This window comes from Drosophila pseudoobscura, chromosome X (assembly GCF_009870125.1).
Source record: "Drosophila pseudoobscura strain MV-25-SWS-2005 chromosome X, UCI_Dpse_MV25, whole genome shotgun sequence".
Lineage (NCBI taxonomy): Eukaryota > Metazoa > Arthropoda > Insecta > Diptera > Drosophilidae > Drosophila > Drosophila pseudoobscura.
Genome location: NC_046683.1, coordinates 66,011,401 through 66,030,969, shown reverse-complemented (window position 1 = coordinate 66,030,969; position 19,569 = coordinate 66,011,401). Strand labels below are relative to the sequence as shown.

The 19,569-nt window shown below is 44.5% G+C and overlaps 3 protein-coding genes and 1 long non-coding RNA gene across 4 annotated transcripts; 2 read left to right on the top strand and 2 right to left on the bottom strand.

Moving 5' to 3' along the window:
- The first annotated feature begins 7,610 nt into the window (after positions 1-7,610).
- Positions 7,611-10,323, top strand: Nulp1 (Nuclear localized protein 1). The gene is made up of 6 exons (XM_001354222.3): positions 7,611-7,766; positions 7,853-8,229; positions 8,292-9,161; positions 9,246-9,572; positions 9,627-9,841; positions 9,904-10,323. Exons 1-6 carry the CDS (start codon positions 7,611-7,613, stop codon positions 10,062-10,064), a joined length of 2,106 nt encoding a protein of 701 aa, XP_001354258.1. The 3' UTR covers positions 10,065-10,323.
- A 196-nt stretch (positions 10,324-10,519) lies between these two features.
- Positions 10,520-12,801, bottom strand: Arp3 (Actin-related protein 3). The gene is made up of 6 exons (XM_001354223.4): positions 12,601-12,801; positions 12,334-12,514; positions 11,959-12,273; positions 11,261-11,797; positions 11,116-11,199; positions 10,520-11,045 (listed from the first exon to the last, which is right to left on the bottom strand). The coding sequence occupies exons 1-6, from the start codon at positions 12,642-12,644 to the stop codon at positions 10,950-10,952; spliced, it is 1,257 nt and encodes a 418-aa protein (XP_001354259.1). The 5' UTR covers positions 12,645-12,801; the 3' UTR covers positions 10,520-10,949.
- A 1,073-nt stretch (positions 12,802-13,874) lies between these two features.
- Positions 13,875-19,503, top strand: msk (importin-7 msk). The gene is made up of 10 exons (XM_001354224.4): positions 13,875-14,251; positions 15,298-15,533; positions 15,612-16,109; positions 16,177-16,353; positions 16,409-16,554; positions 16,613-17,410; positions 17,481-17,704; positions 17,804-18,114; positions 18,182-18,654; positions 18,742-19,503. The coding sequence occupies exons 1-10, from the start codon at positions 14,162-14,164 to the stop codon at positions 18,936-18,938; spliced, it is 3,150 nt and encodes a 1,049-aa protein (XP_001354260.1). The 5' UTR covers positions 13,875-14,161; the 3' UTR covers positions 18,939-19,503.
- Positions 14,541-15,228, bottom strand: LOC117185165 (uncharacterized). The gene is made up of 2 exons (XR_004470717.1): positions 14,754-15,228; positions 14,541-14,694 (listed from the first exon to the last, which is right to left on the bottom strand). It is a non-coding gene; the product is annotated as an uncharacterized lncRNA (long non-coding RNA).
- Positions 19,504-19,569: the final 66 nt, after the last annotated feature.

The window sequence follows — 19,569 nt, the reverse complement described above, 5'->3', positions numbered from 1 at the left end:
TAATATATATATATTTATATATATATATATATATATATATATATATTTCATACATGACTTCACATTGGACCGTAAATTAACACGGGATCCTCCGCCTTAAAATTAAAATTAATGTCTATTTGGGCTAAGTATATTTACGCTTACTATATTTTTATTTCATTATATACTAACAGACAGATATTGCACGAAGAAGTCCATCACTAGGCATTGCTGTCATCACTAGATTTACATAGGCCCAGGCAGAGCATACACATGCACAATATACAAAGTAACGGTAAGCAGAACCAATGAAAAGCGGGCAGAGAGCCTGCTGCGTCTGCGCATGAGTCTGCAGCAGCGCTGCGCTGCTTCAATTTCGCGTGTCCGCAGCCTATAAAATGGGGGCAACGTGCGGTCTGCGACTCATTTGTTCAAAATTCCTCCGACCTTATCCACCTAATTTAATTTGCCCCATACCTCTTTCTGGCTCTGAACCACCGCTACCGCTTTCCGGCTCTCAGCCGCCAGCCGCTCCCGCTTCAACAAAAAGCTAAAATTCTTACTGCTGCGATTCGCTCTGGAGAATGCTCCCAGTCTGCCGCTCCAAAATTCCTCCGACCTTATGTCTTGAAAAAAACCAATTAGGCGGAGGCCCAAGATTGAAATTGTTTTCGTCTTAGAAAGCCAAAGATTGCTTACAACTCGTATGAGAGCTCAATAGAATTGGGTACGTTAACTGCCGCCATTCTTAAATGTTTCGTCCCGATACATTTTGAAGTTCTGATAGAACTCTAATTTCTTCTGATATTATTTGAAATTCTTCGCCCTGTCATCGGTTTCTTGGTTCTCGGTATCCGTTGATATGCTCATAAGAATTTCCATCTTCCCCAAGAAATCCTCTTTTTCAAATGGATGGTTCTTTTTCTCTGACTCCTGCCTCTTATTCTCTTTGTTCGATTGTATATTTTTGCTCATTTTCGTGCTCTGCCTCGATCCCATGGCTTTCATTTGCACGAATGTGATTCTCCTCTTTATCGCTGCTATTAATTGTGTACGTTTCTTCATTGATAGCTTGATAAAGCTATACGAAAACGTTGATCATTTTCAGGTCGTTGGTCAAATTTTAGCTTATAACGATATGCACTCTGGACCCCATTAATGCAGGAGGGGCAAATAAGCTGCGGCATAGAGTCCCCGCGCTCCACAGAATTCTTAGGTGAGAACTGGCTTATGATGTAGCCGGGGCTATTTTCCGGCAGCTCCCAGAGATTGCAGATTTCAGCGAATATGTCGACAAGTGGAACGGAATCATCCAGGCACACCTTCGCCATTCTTTGCGCTGGTGTAATATGAGTGATCTTAGATAATTTCATTTGGAGCGTCTGCTCCGCAGTGTTACTTTATTCAGACAGTTCAATAGGCAGTTCATGCTTATAAATGTCCTCTATTTCATTTTTATTTAAAATTTTTGTATTGAAAATGTTTACCTTAAAGAGGGTTATGGTATCAACTAAATTTAATAGACCAAAAATTATTAATTTTAAACGATGCTTTCTCAGAATTGTTTCTCCATTGAAGATGACATTTTTTAATGAATTTGAGAGAAATTCAATTTCATTGACAACTTTGTAATTTATTATAAATTGTTTATTATTATTTTCAATTGATTAATTTACTTTATTCTGTATTTTCAAAAAGTCGTCGTGATCAGGGCTGCCTGCTATCCATTTCCAAATGGTACCTAATTCATTAATTTGCCTTTTATTCCGTTTTGCTAAAATTCATGAATTAAATTATAAGTATTCTTTAATGGTACTTCTTTGTGCTTAAACATATTGCCCCTATAGGTATATATTTAGATTTATACCATATGCATATATATATACAATTTTCATTGGAGTTGTGGAGGCAGCTATTGTAGGACACGAAGCGGTCGAAATTCACTCTTAAGCGTTAGATTAATACCGTTCAGCTTCGAGTTCATCTTCAAAAGAAGGTTGCCAATCACCTGTCCGTTGAACCTCCGTTCGCCGGTGGTCTGTATGATGCATTGGGTCAGAATGCCATGTTCCAACTCTGCCTTTTGTTTCACAACACATATTATTAATTATTTAAACAGTGCACTTACCTGATAATAAAATTATTCACAGCAATAAATTTCACTTCGTTTGCGCACAATTAGTCGATTGCAAATAGCAAATGCAAAGTAGTGTTGGGTAAACATTGCTCATTTTGGTGAACATGTTCACTTGTTCTTTTTTAGTAAGTCACTTGCTCAGTTGCTGACTTGCTCACTCAGTTGTTCACTATTCATGTTCATGTTCCAAATTTCACTATACTTTCGAATTAGCGACATTTTGAATTTTTGAAAGAGCAAACAGCTTTGCCGGTAATACAAAAAGTGTGAAGTAAACGCAAATATGAGCAACAGCTGCCAGATCGCAAAATGCCCTTTGAGGAGCAAAATTTCGCAAAAAGTGAGTAGAGAACAAGTGAACAAAAATGAACAAGTGAACAACAAAGAACAAGTGAGCAAAAATGAACAAGTGAACAACAAAGAACAAGTGAGCAAGAAAGAACAGCTTGGAAGGAACATGTTCAGTTGCTCACTTAAGTGAACAACTCTTTTTTATTCACTCACTCATGAGCAGCACAACACTAATGCAAAGCGAAGAAAGAAAAAGAGTTCTGCCGACGCAGGCGCAAAAGAGACGAACAGAAAAAACGAAGTTCTCTTCTACTGCGCTCGGTCGGCAGAACCGAATTTCGTTCGGCACGCGCGGACAAGAAAGAAACAAAAGATTCGATTTGGCTGGCGTCAACGCCTACATGACATTGTAGGTGACATTCGTCATCGCTCACTGCTGGTAATGCAGTAATGTTTCTTTTTAGTTTTAAGCGCAAATGTGTTGTTTGGTTTGCGTTTTCTCTTCGAGCGTATTTTAATGTATGGATGCACACGTATTCTTACATGCTGCATGTATAGGGTTTAGAATTTCTGGCATGAGTTTTTTAATATAGACTACACGAATGTAATGAGCAGCACTTTTGTTATCGATTCGCTTCTTCCACGTGTTCAGATCGTCGAATGGTGAACAGCGCAGGAACTTCAAAAGCGCATATACATACATATATCTAGTTCCTTGTTTTGTCTGGGTGTGCCAGTCAGAGCCCAGCGAAACTTGCCGCGCAGATCGCTTACTGCGATTGAATATCTATTTGGGCTAAGTATCTATACACTTATTTTTTCCCGAAAAAGTCCATCACTAGGCACTGCTGTCATCGCCAGATTTACCCAGGCCCAGGCCCAGACACATACACATGCATACATGTACAAAGGCATGGTGAGCAGAACCAATAAAAAGCGGGCAGAGAGCCTGCTGCGTCTGCGCATGAGTCTGCAGCAGCGCTGCGCTGCTTCAATTTCGCGTGTCCGCAGCCTATAAAATGGGGGCAACGTGCGGTCTGCGACTCATTTGTTCAAAATTCCTCCGACCTTATCCACCTAATTTAATTTGCCCCATACCTCTTTCTGGCTCTGAACCACCGCTACCGCTTTCCGGCTCTCAGCCGCCAGCCGCTCCCGCTTCAACAAAAAGCTAAAATTCTTACTGCTGGGATTCTCTCTGGAGAATGCTCTCAGTCTGCCGCTCCAAAATTCCTCCGACCTTATGTCTTGAAAAAAACCAATTAGGCGGAGGCCCAAGATTGAAATTGTTTTCGTCTTAGAAAGCCAAAGATTGCTTACAACTCTTATGAGAGCTCAATAGAATTGGGTACGTTAACTGCCCCCATTCTTAAATGTTTCGTCCCGATACATTTTGAAGTTCTGATAGAAGTCTAATTTCTTCTGGTTCTCGGTATCCGTTGATATGCTCATAAGAATTTCCATCGTCCCCAAGAAATCCTCTATTTCAAATGGATGGTTCTTTTTCTCTGACTCCTGCCTCTTATTCTCTTTGTTCGATTGTATATTTTTGCTCATTTTCGTGCTCTTCCTCGATCCCATGGCTTTCATTTGCACGAATGTGATTCTCCTCTTTATCGCTGCTATTAATTGTGTACGTTTCTTCATTGATAGCTTGATAAAGCTATACGAAAACGTTGATCAGTTTCAGGTCGTTGGTCAAATTTTAGCTTATAACGATATGCACTCTGGACCCCATTAATGCAGGAGGGGCAAATAAGCTGCGGCATAGAGTCCCCGCGCTCCACAGAATTCTTAGGGGAGAAATCTTTCAGGCAGCTCCCAGAGATTGCAGATTTCAGCGAATATGTCCACCAGTGGAACGGAATCATCCAGGCACACCTTCGCCATTCTTTGCGCTGGTGTAATATGAGTGAACTTAGATAATTTCATTTGGAGCGTCTGCTCCGCAGTGCTACTTGTTGTGAATTAGTAGGTTGGATGTATTGTTACATAAGAACGTATCGGCGACCATCTATGGTTAACAAGGTTAAAGACCTCGTTCTGCACTAGGTACAATCGTATCTTCCTGTCCCAATTTGTCTTCGCTTGTGTGAGCAAGTATGTGTTTGTGGTAGCTATTGTTTCTATATCTAAATGTCTTTGAGCAATGGGTACACTTGTAAGGATGCTCCCCTGTGTGAGATCGCATGTGTACCTGGAGATTCGACTTTCCTTTGAATGACTTCAAGCAATGAGAGCAGGGGTAGGGTCGTTCACCTGTGTGACTACGGGTGTGTATAAGATATTTAGATTTATCGCTGAAAGATTGTATGCAGTAAGAACATTTATGCAGTCTTTCCGCCGGAGTACAGATGTGTTCCTGGAGATGAGATAAGTCCTGATATGACTGTGAGCAGTAGGTACACTTATATGGTCGCTCCTCTGTGTGACATTGGATGTGTTGTTTAAGTTCGTATTGGTATTTAAATGACATCGAGCAGTGGGAACATTTGAAGCGTCGGGCACCAGTGTGCGTACGTACATGTTCTTGAAGATGACCTTTCTGTTTAAATGACTTCGAGCAGTGATCACATTGGAATGGGCGATCACCTGTGTGCGTACGGGTGTGTGCTTGAAGATTGCATTTTTGTGTAAAAGACATTGGACAGTATGAACAGTGGTAAGGGCGATCAACTGTATGCGTATGGGTGTGTGCTTTGAGATCGGATTGTAGCTTAAATGACTTCGAGCAGTGTGACTTCTTGTGTGTTCGAAGATAGCATTTTAGTCGAAAGGGTTTTGAGCAGTCGGAGCATTTGTAGGTTCGTTCTTCAGTGTGTAATTGTTTGTGTCTATTTAGATTCGATTTGTGCGTATAGCTCTTTGGGCAAAGACTACATTTGAACTGATGATCGACATCCTTATCACCGTGAACCTTTGCATTTTCAAATTGGTTCGTTAGCTCATTTCCGCTATCTGAATGTTCCCAATCCTCATCGTCTTCCAGATTATGACAGATGTCTTCTCCTCCAGCCTCCTCCAACACTGGAATATAGAGCCTATGGCTCTGCTCGCAGGTCTTCTTAAAGCTGAATGCACTCACTGCATCCTCAAGGCAGGGCGGACATATGTTTTCCGGCAGTAAGTCCCCTCGACAAACCACGTACCCGGTGCACTCCGCTATCATGTCAGCAATGCAAGTGTCCCAGTTCTGTGGCTCATCAAAAATGTTTTTGAATGGTCCGGAGACTGGCGGTGCCATGCAGACTCTGCATACTTGCGCCATTTTTCTGCAAGTAAATGAATGTTAAATGATTGGAAGGGCTACTTTATTCAGAATGATTCTTATATATATATTCATGTTGGATTTAGCTAATCCGAAACATGCAATGCTTATATCTACGTCTTATATTTATGTGCCAGTATATTGGCAAAGACTATACAATACCAAGATGTTGCATGAGGAACAAATTCTTTGTCAATTTTCGTTTGACGCTTCACGGGACGCGGAGCTATTACTTCAATTCTCTTTTACCTTCGCCTCCGAAATGCTACTCGGCTTCGTCAATGCCTCGGTCAGCGTCGAGTCGGTGTGTCTCGAGAGAAAGAATAAAAAAACAAAATATGAATCGTCTGCGTGCCGAAACCGTAGGGCAGCGTGGTCGCTGATGTCTTTGGCGCGGAACAGTGGAGACTCAGCCGAAATAGTAAAAAAATTGTATGAGGGCTTTAGATAAATTTAATGTACGCATCTAATAGAGAATTTTCCAATCAAATTTTCAAGATAGTTTTAGTTTAGGAGATATAAGCACTCAAAGTTTATATATATGTAAGTACTCAATGCAAATATTTATTGAACTCATATTCACTAACTAATTTAGCAAGCTGAGACGGCCAAAGGTCCCACTGTGCCGCTCCAAAGACATCGGCGATCCGCGACCACCGCTTCGACGGTGCTGAGGCTCGAGAGTCCAGAATTGCCGAACAGACGAAACCGATGGGCAGCGGGGTCGCGGTAGAGACGAAGTACAGGCGAAAAGGGAATTGAAACCCCGCGCGCTCCCTCGTGCCTTTTGGGTTCTAATGTTAGGACCCGCCATAGAACAGCTTTTTGGTCGCTCATGCAACATCTTGTCTTTGATATTGGTATATATGTATATCTATGATGCGACCTTTATCATTTATGTGGGTTATATTATTTATTTTAATTGTGTTGTTGAACATAAGGAGATACGATCCTATCAAAGTAGTATTGTCTACGTTATTGTTGCCTTAAACTAATATGGCACCATTCTGTCTACAAACATTTTCACTTATAACTAACATTCCATCATCTTGTGAGATGGCTCTTGCATGGTAAAGCTTGCAAGATCGTTAATATGAGGACATTTTATATAAATGATTATTAAATCTGAATTTCGAATTAGTTTAACCGTTGCAATATTCAGTAGATCAGACAGTTCAACAGGCTGTTTTTCATGCTTAAAATTGTCCTCTATTTCATTTTTATTTACAATTTTTGTATTGAAAATGTTTACCTTAAAGAGGGTTATGGTATCAATTAAATTTAGTAGACCAAAAGTTATTAATTTTAAACGATGCTTTCTCAGTATCGTTTCTTCATTGAAGATGACATTTTTTAATGAATTTGAGAGAAATTCAATTTCATTGACAACTTTGTAATTTATTATAAATTGTTTATTATTATTTGGCCTGCATTGATCAGAATGCCATGTTCCAACTCTGCCTTTTGTTTTAGATGGTTCGACATGCAATGTGCCGTAGAATGTGGCCTCGGCTGCCTCGTTTTGATCCTAATTTTTTTATTTCTTGCTTTTTGGCATTTTATTTTGCTTCAAATGGAAATTACGATTTTAAAGTAAGATTTTTTAGTTACTGTTACTACTGTGCAGCATCAGACAATGCAAGACCACGGAGTACAATGTGTGCGCCCTCTGGCGGAGAGGAAGAGACAACCGACAGATACTAGCTCGATAGTATCACGATAGTATAGTTAGTAGCAAAACCATCGATAGTAGCGGTTAGCACCAGAACACCTGCCTTGACTGGCAAGCGAACGTACACGAAATTACACGGTACATATATTTGATCGATAACAGCAACGATAACCACAATACACACGCATTTTGTACGAAAATTAATAAAATCTGAATAAATTTGTAAATTAAATATAATATAATCGCGGAGCTCGTCTACAACCATGTCTGCGCGTATGCTGAAGAAGCTGCAGGGCGACGCTGACAAGCTGCCGCCGCCGCCCGACGACGAAGAGGGCGAGGAATTGAGTGACAATGACGAGCTGGAGGACTACAATACTGTCAGAGATCGCAAATCGCATTTAAATCCATTTGATCTGGTACGTAGTCTCTGTCTGAATCATCCAATTCTCGACTGCCAGCTCAACGTCAACTGCCCATTCTCCAACGTCGCGTCCAATTCCAGTTGAATCAGCCCGGCCTGAGTCTCTCGGAGAGCGAGTTCAAGGAGGATGACAACGAAACGGAGCATCCGTCGGCTGCTTTGCCGAACGCCAGTGCCGCTGCCAAAAAGAAGAAAAAGAAGCGCAAGAAGAAAGTCAAGTCCAGCGGTAATCACATCAGCAGCGAGGACAACGAGCGGCAGGACAAGTACTTCGAGAAGGATCCATTGTTGGGCAAAGTCTACGATGCAGTGCCCAGGCAATCGGTAAAGCAGCAGGCAGCAGCTGCTGGAGCTCCTGGCGGTTCGGCAACCAAGAAGCTGCTTAGCGTGGAGCTGCGACACCTTAATTCGCACAACGAGATGCGTCGGACCTTCGGCAAGCGGGTGGTCAAAGTAGAGTAAGTGATCCCCACCGAACTATTGTGACTTTACGCTCTAATTGGGTACATTTTTTGTGCAGAACCAAGCGTGGCCGCCAGAAGCCCACTCTGAAGTCTACTTATATGGTGACAGCCAGGGAGTCCTGGCCACAGCTCACCAAGAACACCATCACGATGCAACTGCTCCCGACAATCGAATTACCCGGTTCCTCAATGTCCACGAAGAGCAGCAGCAGCAACGATGCAGTGCAGTGGTTTGCGTTCGAGCATAGCCAGTACTACCAGGGAGTGCAGCACATGTTCCTTTCTGCCCTGGAGCGCATCGATTCGGAGTTTCTGATCACGCTTATTAAGCGCTGCCCCTACCACGTGGACTCGCTAGTCCAGCTGAGCGAGGTCTGCAAGATGACCGAGGACTTTGCCCTGGCCGCGGAGCTGCTGGAGCGCGCTCTCCTTCTGCTGGAGTCGTCGCTGCACATTAACTTCAGCCTGACATCGGGCAACTGCCGTCTGGACTACCGTCGCCAGGAGAACCGCTCATTCTACATTGTGCTCTTCAAGCATGCCCAATATCTGGAAGAGCGTGCATGCAGCCGCACAGCGTTTGAGATCTCAAAGCTGCTGCTGAGCCTCCAGCCAGAAACGGATCCGCTGGCCATGATTCTGGTCATCGACTACTACGCCCTGAGGAGCAAACAGTTTGGCTGGCTGGTGGAGTTCTATGAGGAGTACAATGTCGCCCGGAACCTGTCGCAGCTCCCCAACATGGCCTACTCCTACGCCCTGGCCCTGTACACACTGCACGGCGCTTGTGATCGCTCCAACGATGCTCTGCAGTATGCACTCCTTATGTTTCCGGCTGTGTTGAGGCCACTCCTGGACGAGATGTCGGTGCAAACGGACAAGCGCGTGCTGGCCTCGTCATATTTCTTCTCGGATGTGTCGGGAAAGTGAGTGTTCTGGCACCTGGAAGAGGGTTTCGATTATCGCTATCTTATACGTTATCGCTCTCTCTCCATTTCCCTTTCCCCCAGTCAATCGCCCGCCTTGCACCAGCTTGTGTGCTTGTATGTGTGCCGTGCTCGAGTCGTTTGGCGTTCGACCGAGGTGCTGCCGTGGCTGGAGTCCAATGTCAACATCGTACTCGATCGCATCGAAAACAAAGACCCTGTTGTTAGTGAATACAAAGAGAAACGGTCCGTACGCTATGGCGGCACACCGCCACGACCCATTTTGCGGCATGTGATACTCTCCGACTACAAGGAGAAGGTTCCCCTGGCCGTCTTTGTGGCCAAGGAGAAGCAGGCGATTATGACCTACGATCCACTGCCACCACCAGACAGTGTCAATTGCTATCAACAGTACGACAATAGCTGGGAGACCTTAGCTTAAATGTACATGTATATTCTTTGCAGAAAGTCTTCATCCAGCAGCAGTCCCACAAACAACCCCAGCAACTCCGTATCTATGTTTTTCCAATCCCTCTTGCCATCGTTCAACATTGCGGCAGTTCAACAACAGGCCCAGGTTGCAGGAGTTGGAGCAGCAGCAGCCCTACCGCCAGCTGAGGCTGCGGCCGCAGCAGCAGTTGCAGAACAGCTGGCCAGGCCAGCCAACGGCGAAGCCGAAGGTTTGTTCATCCCCGGCTCATTTCATCATTTCTAATGTTTATAAATTCTGAAACGATTGTAGAAGTTGGCCTGCAGCAATCGCTCACTATGATAATGGATGCCATGCGGGACTTTCTGCAGAACTTTCGTGTTGCGGAGCATCTCCGATCCCCGGAAACGGCTGCCGCTCAGTCGAACAGCAGCAACGACGAGGAGGAGGGCTCCAGCGACTATGTGGACTAGTCAATTATTCAAAAGTCATAGTTTGAAAACGTTTTTTGGAAACTCCGAACCTTTTTAGTATATTCCCATCAGCTAAATCGACACCGTCACAAAATTTATATATGATATGAAAGGATATATATATATATATATATATTAGATCAATTTAAACGAACACACACAAAAGACACACATATACAGAGCATGTGAACAATGCATTGAATAAAACTTTTCCAGTACAAGCTTCCAGGTCAAAAAGGAGCCACGTTTTGAGCTTAAAGTATGTTTTATTGATTTATTTAATGCCATTTCAAATAATGCCCTATCAATATAACAAACAGGTTCCTCCACAATAATTCTTATCTTTTCTTTTTTATGGTATTTCATTTCATTCCGTTTTGTTTTCTGTAAACCTTTATCGCTTCGCAGTTATTGCAATTATAAATATTACTATGACAAGTACAGCGTTCTTTCCGTATATATATATATATGTAAGAATGGTGAGGGCAGGGTATCCTTTTCAAGATCTTGGGTATGTTTGTTTTTTTTTTTGGGTTTTGTGTGCGATATAAAATCTAGAAGTAATGCACCTTACAGATTAGCAAACATTTAACTGGCAGACATCGGAATTGTTGTTTTTTTTAAGAGTTTTTAAGCTTAAATTAGAGCGAAACCGCTGGCCGTAAAGAGAGAGGGAGAGAATTACCACACTTTTTATACGCTTTTAAAAGCTAAACATACAAAGGGGAAAGGGGAAAATCGGTACTAATACTTTAGCGCATGGAATACAACATATTCAAAGCAAATAGAATCAAATTTAAAATTGAAAATATTAATAATAACTGCACCGCTGCTGCATTGGACAGGCTGGCCCCGACTGAATCGAATCAAATCGGAACACATCAATTATGTCATGGTGCCAAAGACGGGATTGTGACGGCAAATGCTCGGGCCATACTCCTCGTAGGCAGCCTTTGTGTGACACACCTGATAGAACTCGGGCTGTAAAAAGAAACAATAACCATTATCAATGAGCATCAGTTGTAAGGGCTCCTTGGCGATGGTAACACACCGTTGAGGCCAACATGCTGCCGCCAAACCACACTGCATACCGCTGCATGTGATGAGTAATCACTTGAACGTCAATTGGTTTTGGCTGTGGAATATATAAAAACCCGATTAAGATGCATGACTCATAGGAGAGTGAGTGAGCTAACCTTAATGCGTCCCTCGGATAAGTTCTCGCTGATGCGTAAGCGCGTGTCCACCGATCGCTTGATGTCGCGCTGCAGACGCCTGCCAAAGTCCTTGAACATGGTGGAGCCACCGCTGAGGACAATGTTGTTGTACAGCGGACGCCTCACGTCGATAGGGCAGTTCTGGATGACGTTGTCGACAATCTCCGAGAGGGGTATGGTAAAGTCGGGGTTCGAGAACTCGGGATGGAAGAAGATCTCCGGTCCCAGGAAGCGTTCGTAGCCGACGTCGACGTTGAACGGCGACTTGGTGACCGTGTTGACGCCCGAAAAGTTGCGTATCCATTTATTTGGCTCTGAGTCGTACTTGGCAAACTCTTTGGCAATGTCGGGGCAGATATAGCAGTGCTTCTCTTTGATCGCTTTGGCAGTTTCGAGGCTTTGTTCGGGCGGTATGCCCACCTCCCGTTCACGCAGCAAACTCTGGATAAACGATGTGATGTTGCGGCCAGCAATGGGAATGTGCTTGATGCAAGAGCCAATCACGTAGCCCTCGGCCTAAGGAAAAACAGGCTTAATTAATTATTTTTTAGAGGGAAATAATTGATTAAACTACAATGGATTGCAAATAGTTTAGTGGCTATTCCAAGCCCATTCCTACTTTACATTTTGTCAATAAAGTATTTGCTGATAAGATATGGGGAGGGCGCTCTATTTACCACGGGTATAACGTGCGTCACTCCATCGCCACTGTCCACCACAATTCCGGTGAGTGTGCGCTCTTCGGCGGATCTGGAAGCCCAACTGGCAGCCAGGGCCAGCACGGCCTGCACTGCGATATACAGGCCAGGAACATTGAATGTTTCGAACATAATTTCCGCCGTATATTCCCGGTTCTCGGGCGTGTTTAGTGGCGGCTCAGTCAGCAGGAAGTAGTGATCCTCGGGCTCCGCGCGCAAGTACTTGAAAATGCACTGCTCCAGGAAGCGCTCCATTAAGTCCCAGTCCTCCACCAGACCATGACGCACCGGGTACTGCAGAGGTGATGATAAAAATTAAGGAATGTCGATAAGCTTATCAGTGTGGCGACATACTTTAATGGAGTAGCCAGTGGCATCGAAGGCTTCATCGCCAATGAAAAAGTCTAGGTCCTCTATGCCTTTCGTGATGCGCCGCGTATTGGTATCGCCAACGCGAGCCGACTCCTTGATGGCTATGGCCGAGGGGATGATGAACTGTGGCTCCTTGTTGCCAGCAAATCCCATCTTCGAGTAGCTGTAAATGTAAACATCGCTATCAGACAGACGACCTATTTTTTCCAATTGGAGACCCCCGCAGGCGGTGGCTGCGACTAAACTTACCCGGTGCCCACATCGATTACGCATGCCGGTAGCCTGCCTGTCATTGTCCTTGATGATTGTGCTTCTGTTTCTAGCAAACTGGCTGAAGTCAACTATTAGCTTCACGCTTTACACCGAGTTAAATTTAAGTTTTATATATTTTCAACCACACCTCCGTCAAACGATGTGTCACTTTAGCCTTTGAGCAGTGCTCAGCAGTTCATGATGATTTACCCATGAGTGAACTTAACCCAGTAGGCCCCACTCTTTTAACATGCAAAGAACTTGACTTAAGCTGCAGAAAATAGTACTGTATGCAAACTCTTCCTGTAGATATATTATAGATATACATATTCCTCATAATGACCGCTAATTATCCTATTTTGCATTTGAACTTTGCTACAATTCTACAAGTTTCTTAACTGTCGTGGAGTGTATTTTAATACCTTTTGGTCGACAATGGGTTAATAGTTCTCTGTCCATGATCGGAACTTACATTCCTTGATTTAGATACTCGGTATAATATCACTATCTAGCTAGGACCCTCAAACCTGAACACATAACTTTATCCGATTGATGAATCAATTTCCCAAATGAATGGCTAGCTTTAAATCCTCTTTTTTATTTGATTGTGTCTAAAATATGGTTTAAACAAAAATGTCAACAAAAATTTTCCATTTTTACATGGTAACAACACGGTAACTACACAACCAAAAATGTATGGAGTATGTATATTGTATACCCTATACCAGGACCGTTATGTTGCTGTTATGAGTTTTAAAATACAAATCGCTGTGTAAAAATTATTACGCAATTTTAATTGAAAAAATCTGATATAACACTCATTTAAATTTTTTTTTAATAAAAATTGGGATGTATAAGCTGTTTTCTGATACCGCTAATTACGATTTATATATAAAAGTATTCAATTTGAAACAAATTTCTTTATTATTTTCGTTTTAAAAACAGTTTGGAAAAGAGGTTCTTCATAATAAATTAACGAACTAGGGTATACAAAGGCCTGTACACCAATCATGTCTTCAAATACCAGCAACATTGCGACTGTTTTTTTTTTTGGTTGAACTATTTTGTTTAAGCCTTGTTTTAGTCAAAATACAAAAAAAGAAAGCACTAAATACTAGACAATCTTGAAGAAAATTTATTCATCAACGGCCTAAAATTATGTGGGCAGGGATAAATGTTCTATCTTGCTAAAAATATTTCACGAAATATCAAAATCGGAGCTTGAATTCGTCAGTATATTTACGGCATATTTTTAAAATGAGACGGTATATTAAGGTATATTTCTGAGGGTCGGACCGCGGTCACACTGGCGGTGTGTGTGTGCCGTCCCATAGCCTTTTCCACGTTTTTCCTTATAGCTATATAGGGTGCATATATCTGCAATTAGGCCCTTGCAGTGGCGTTGTGTAGCAATTTGTGAAACAAATAGAACAACTCGCAGGTGCTTTGTGGGCGCTTTGGTTCTGTGCAAAGTGCAAAGGAGCAGCAGCGACCGGCAAAACGTGCATTCAATAGGAAATAAGCGAGAGAGAGAGAGGCGACCAACGACTAGGCGAAAATGGAGGCACAAAAACTCACGGAACTGTTGCGCGCAACTATTGATCCAAATCCCGAGCAGCGCAAGGCCGCCGAGGATCAACTGGCCCAGGTATGTCCTTAATCGTTAATCCCCTCCCATTCCTGCGACAAACAAATGTAAAAGACCTTTGAGGTGGCGCCATCGCCAAAAACCATGTGCTTTTTTAATTGTTCGCTTTTAACCTCCCTTCCCTCTCTCTTACTCTACAATTGCATTTCCCAGTGATTTTTGTGTGGGTGTCCGTGTCCGTGTCGGTGTGGGTGTCAGTGTGGGTGTCGGTGTGGGTGTCGGTGTGGGTGTAGGAGGGGGTGTAGCGGGTGTAATGGGGCCTCTGCCCAACAGTAAACCGATATCGGCCGAGGAAGAGGAGGCAGAAGCTTTATTGGTTTTACCAATCATCTATCAATAACCTTGTGGCAGGGAGTTGTGTTCCTCCGCGCCCATTGCCTGGCACCGCAACAAGTACTTTTGTCCCCGATTTGATGTATGGGAATGGTGATTCCTGCCTGGCACTGTGCGTGCGAAATATGTTTCTGCCATTACATTTTTTAAGTTTATTTTCTATTCTTACGCAATCCACTTTCCAGATTAAACGAGTTTCCAGTTTCCAGTGTCTCTCAGAAACAGAATCTTAATTAGAGACGTTTTCATTTGTTCATCAATTACCCAATTGCTTTCACTCCACTGTACCATGGGCATGCTCATTACGACTGAGTCAGCATCTAACGATTTGCATGCCCGTCTCCCTTCCAGGCCCCCCTCCTAATTCTATTGGTTAATTAACTTTATCAGCATTTATGGCAAATTGTCGTCGGCCACCGGCATCTGCTCACGGTTCGGTGCCATGGCTCCGTTGCCTACCGTATTCATTGGGGGATTGTGAACAGAATTTAAAGTGGTGCCGTGCCTCCTCCTCCTCTGGGTCGGGTCGGCGGGTGCCATCGATACGGCATTGTAATGCTTTGGGCAAATAATTCTCTTAACCCATTGCACACCGCCTTAGTCATCCCATCCCGACAGCAGCAGCAGCTGTGTAAACAAATCGGTGGAAAATGGGGAAAATAATCTAGATCTACATTTCATTTTCATTTGACTTTGTTCTCTTTCTCCCGCAGATACACAAAATCATTGGATTTGTGCCCACCATTCTGCAAATTGTTATGCAAACGACGCTGGAGCAGCCGGTGCGGCAGGCGGGTGCCGTCTACTTGAAGAATCTGATCAACAGCAGCTGGTCGGACCACGAGGCAAAGCCGGGCGAGCCCATACCCTTCTCTATACACGAACAGGATCGGGCCATGATCCGTGGCACCATTGTGGATGCCATTGTCCATGCCCCCGAATTGATCAGGTAAGCAATTGTTGGGTTGTAGGGTTTTTCACCTCTCATTTCGACTAATTATGGGATGTGCTGTGCTGTTCTTTGCAGGGTTCAGCTCTCCGTCTGCGTTAATCACATCATCAAGAGCGACTTTCCTGGTCGCTGGCCCCAGGTGGTGGACAACATCAGCATATATCTGCAGAACCAGGATCTGAATGGATGGAACGGAGCGCTGCTCACCATGTATCAGCTGGTGAAGACGTACGAGTACAAGCGATCCGAGGAGCGGACACCGCTCAACGAGGCCATGAATCTGCTTCTGCCTATGATCTATCAGCTGATAATTAGGCTTCTCAACGAGCAGTCGGAGCAGTCAGTTCTCCTGCAGAAACAAATACTCAAGATCTACTACGCCCTCACGCAGTACAGCCTGCCGCTTGATCTCATCACCAAGGAGATCTTTTCGCAGTGGATGGAGATCTGTCGCCAGATTGCAGATCGTGAGGTGCCCGATTGCTCGCACTTGGATGAAGATGAACGCACCGAATTCCCCTACTGGAAGACCAAGAAGTGGGCCCTCCATATCATGGTCCGCATGTTCGAGCGGTTCGTTAACAGAAAAACGGCAATTAAAGGCACTCTAAATAATAGTTGGTCTTTCTTTGATTTGTAGCTATGGAAGTCCTAGCAATGTGGTTAGTGAAAAGTACCAAAAATTCGCTGAGTGGTATTTGCCGACCTTCAGCCAGGGTGTTTTGGAGGTGCTCCTTAAGATCCTCGACCAGTACCGGAATAGAGTCTATGTCTCGCCGCGTGTCCTCACCGATGTGCTAAACTATCTCAAGAATGCGTATGTATCTTGTGATGCATTTTTCCTTACATTTCCTTACACTTTCTATTTGCAGCGTAAGCCATGCGTACACCTGGAAGCTGATCAAGCCCCATATGGTGGCTGTCATACAGGACGTTATCTTTCCGATCATGTCCTTCACGGACTCCGATCAGGAGCTGTGGGAAAGCGATCCCTATGAGTACATTCGCTTAAAGTTTGGTAAGAGAAACGTTCTCTGTTCGTGATCTGCTGTTGCTAACGATCATTTCCTTTGCAGACATATTTGAGGACTATGCAACACCTGTGCCAGCTGCCCAATCGTTACTGCACTCCATCTGCAAGAAGCGCAAGGGCGTCCTGCCCAAGGCCATGGCCACAATAATGCAGATCATAACATCCCAGCAGGCAGACAACAAGCAGAAGGACGGAGCCCTGCACATGATCGGCACCCTAGCCGATGTTCTGCTAAAGAAGGCCCTGTACAGGGACCAGGTGGAGTCCATGCTGACGACATATGTGTTCCCCGAGTTCCAGAATCCCGCTGGGCATATGAGGGCACGAGCCTGCTGGGTGCTGCACTATTTCTGCGATGTACAGATCAAGAATCCCCAAGTTCTGGCAGAGATCATGCGGCTGACCACCAATGCCCTGCTGACAGACAAGGAGTTGCCCGTGAAAGTGGAGGCCGCCATTGGGCTGCAGATGTTCCTATCGTCCCAGGACGAGGCGCCGCCATATGTGGAGGCGCAGATCAAGGAGATCACCAAGGAGCTGTTAACCATCATTCGGGAGACGGAGAACGAGGATCTGACGAATGTCATGCAGAAGATTGTGTGCACCTTCACCACACAGCTGCTGCCGGTGGCCACCGAGATCTGCCAGCACTTGGCCACGACTTTCAGCCAGGTGCTCGAGTCGGAGGAGGGATCCGATGAGAAGGCCATCACCGCCATGAGTCTGCTCAACACAATCGAAACCCTTTTGAGTGTGATGGAGGAGCACCCCGAAGTGCTGCTCAATCTGCATCCCATTGTCATCAATGTGGTGGGTCACATATTCCAGCACAACATTACGGGTAAGATTTGAGAGCTTTGATCCTTCTTTTGATCATCTTTCTAATCTTTCATTTCATTTGCTCGAGACAGACTTCTACGAAGAAACGTTCTCTCTGGTGTACGATCTGACGTGCAAGGCCATTTCCCCGGAGATGTGGCAAATGCTAGAGCTGATCTATCAGGTATTCAAGAAGGATGGCATCGATTACTTCATTGACATTATGCCAGCGCTGCATAACTATGTGACGGTCGATACACCAGCCTTCCTCTCCAATCCCAACCGACTCCTGGCCATACTCGACATGTGCAAAACGGTAAAGACTCCAGACCGCAGACCAGATCAAACGTCTCCCTAATCGAACAAGCTATCCAGTTATTAATCATTATCGTATGCTCTCTGATCTTATCGACAGATGCTCACTGGCAATCCTGGCGAGGATCCAGAGTGCCATGCGGCCAAACTGATGGAGGTCATTATTCTGCAGTGCAAGGGCCAAATCGATTCAGTGATACACATGTTCGTGGAGCTGGCTCTGTCGCGCCTAACACGCGAGGTCCAGTCCTCGGAGCTGCGCACCATGTGCCTCCAGGTGGTGATTGCGGCCCTCTACTACAATCCCCAGTTGCTGCTCTCCATTCTGGACAAGATGTCGCAGCCGAATAACGAACCAATAAGCTCGCATTTCATCAAGCAATGGCTTCACGACACCGACTGTTTTCTGGGGTAAGACTGGGGCGATTACCCTTTCACTTTGGTTTTGTTTTAACCCTATACCCCATCTCGTTTTCAGCATTCACGACCGCAAACTGTGTGTCCTTGGCCTGTGTACACTCATCTCGTTGGGCGATGCCAAGCCGCAGGTGCTGAGTGAGGTGGCTGGCAAGATTGTGCCCTCGCTGATCCTGCTCTTCGATGGCTTGAAGAGAGCTTACGAGTCCAGGGCCCAGGAGGACGAAGAGGAGGAGGAGGAGGAGGATGGCGATGACTGTGAGGAGGCTCTGTCCAGCGACGAGGACGACATGGACGAAATGGCACCCAACTATTTGGACAAACTGGCCGAGTTCACCAAAGCGAAAGCGGGCGAGGCTGGCTTTGAGGTCAAGGCCGAGGTCAAGGATGACGATGACGAGTCGAATGACGACGCTGAAGAGTCTGTGGAGGACCTCAACGAGACGGGTCTTGAAACATTCACCACGCCAATCGACGACGAGGAGAACGATAGCGCCATCGATGAATACTGGACATTTAAGGAAGTTATTACAGGTTCGTTTTGGCGATGATTCCTCCCATAGATTCCTCTTTTCTGACTCTGACTCTCACTCTGTTTCTTTCCCCTCATGCTACCCTTAGCACTTTCTGCCCAAGATCAGGCCTGGTATGCGCTGCTGACGTCAAACCTTACCCCTGAACAGGCAAGGGCGCTTCAGGATGTGGTCGTGACCGCCGATCAACGGAAGGCGGCCAAAGAATCGAAGCTAATTGAGAAGCAAGGTGGTTTCGCCTTTCCCCAGACAACAGTTCCCTCATCCTTCAAGTTCGGCTCCTAATTAACTGAAACTGACACCACACCAGAGACTTAGTTCGATTTATGACTTGATCGTTTCTCATATTCTTTCCAAAACGAAAAAAAAAAACTAAAACACTGAATAGGCATGCTGATTATAGCTTTAAGGCATTCTCTTGGTTTCTACGTACATTCTATGTACTAAAGGCATGGCATGCGCTGCCGCTGCGACAGTCCCGGGATAGTCGCATATATTTATTGTAGATGTATATTTTACTGTCTATTTCTTGGCAACTCCATGCCAACTAAATTATGATAAAACTTAAGTCGAAATGAGTCCACACTGTAAATCTTTGTATGTAAACGAAACGGAACAAAAAAAAAACAACACACTGACAAGACGAGGAAGTCTCATCAAATGAGATTGTACGAGCCCCCGCACGACCCCCAGAACTCCGAGAAAAACAAAAAACTATATGGATAAATGGTCATAGAATGAGAATTCAAAGCAGAGCATTTCACATACATTTTCTTTACACTCACATTACGCGTATATTATGTAAATGGATCGATATTTTTGAAAAATAAAATCATTTTTAACGTTTGAATTTAATGGAAATTTGATAAAATAAAATACATTTGAATTTAGCTGATTTTGCCGCTATAAATATGGG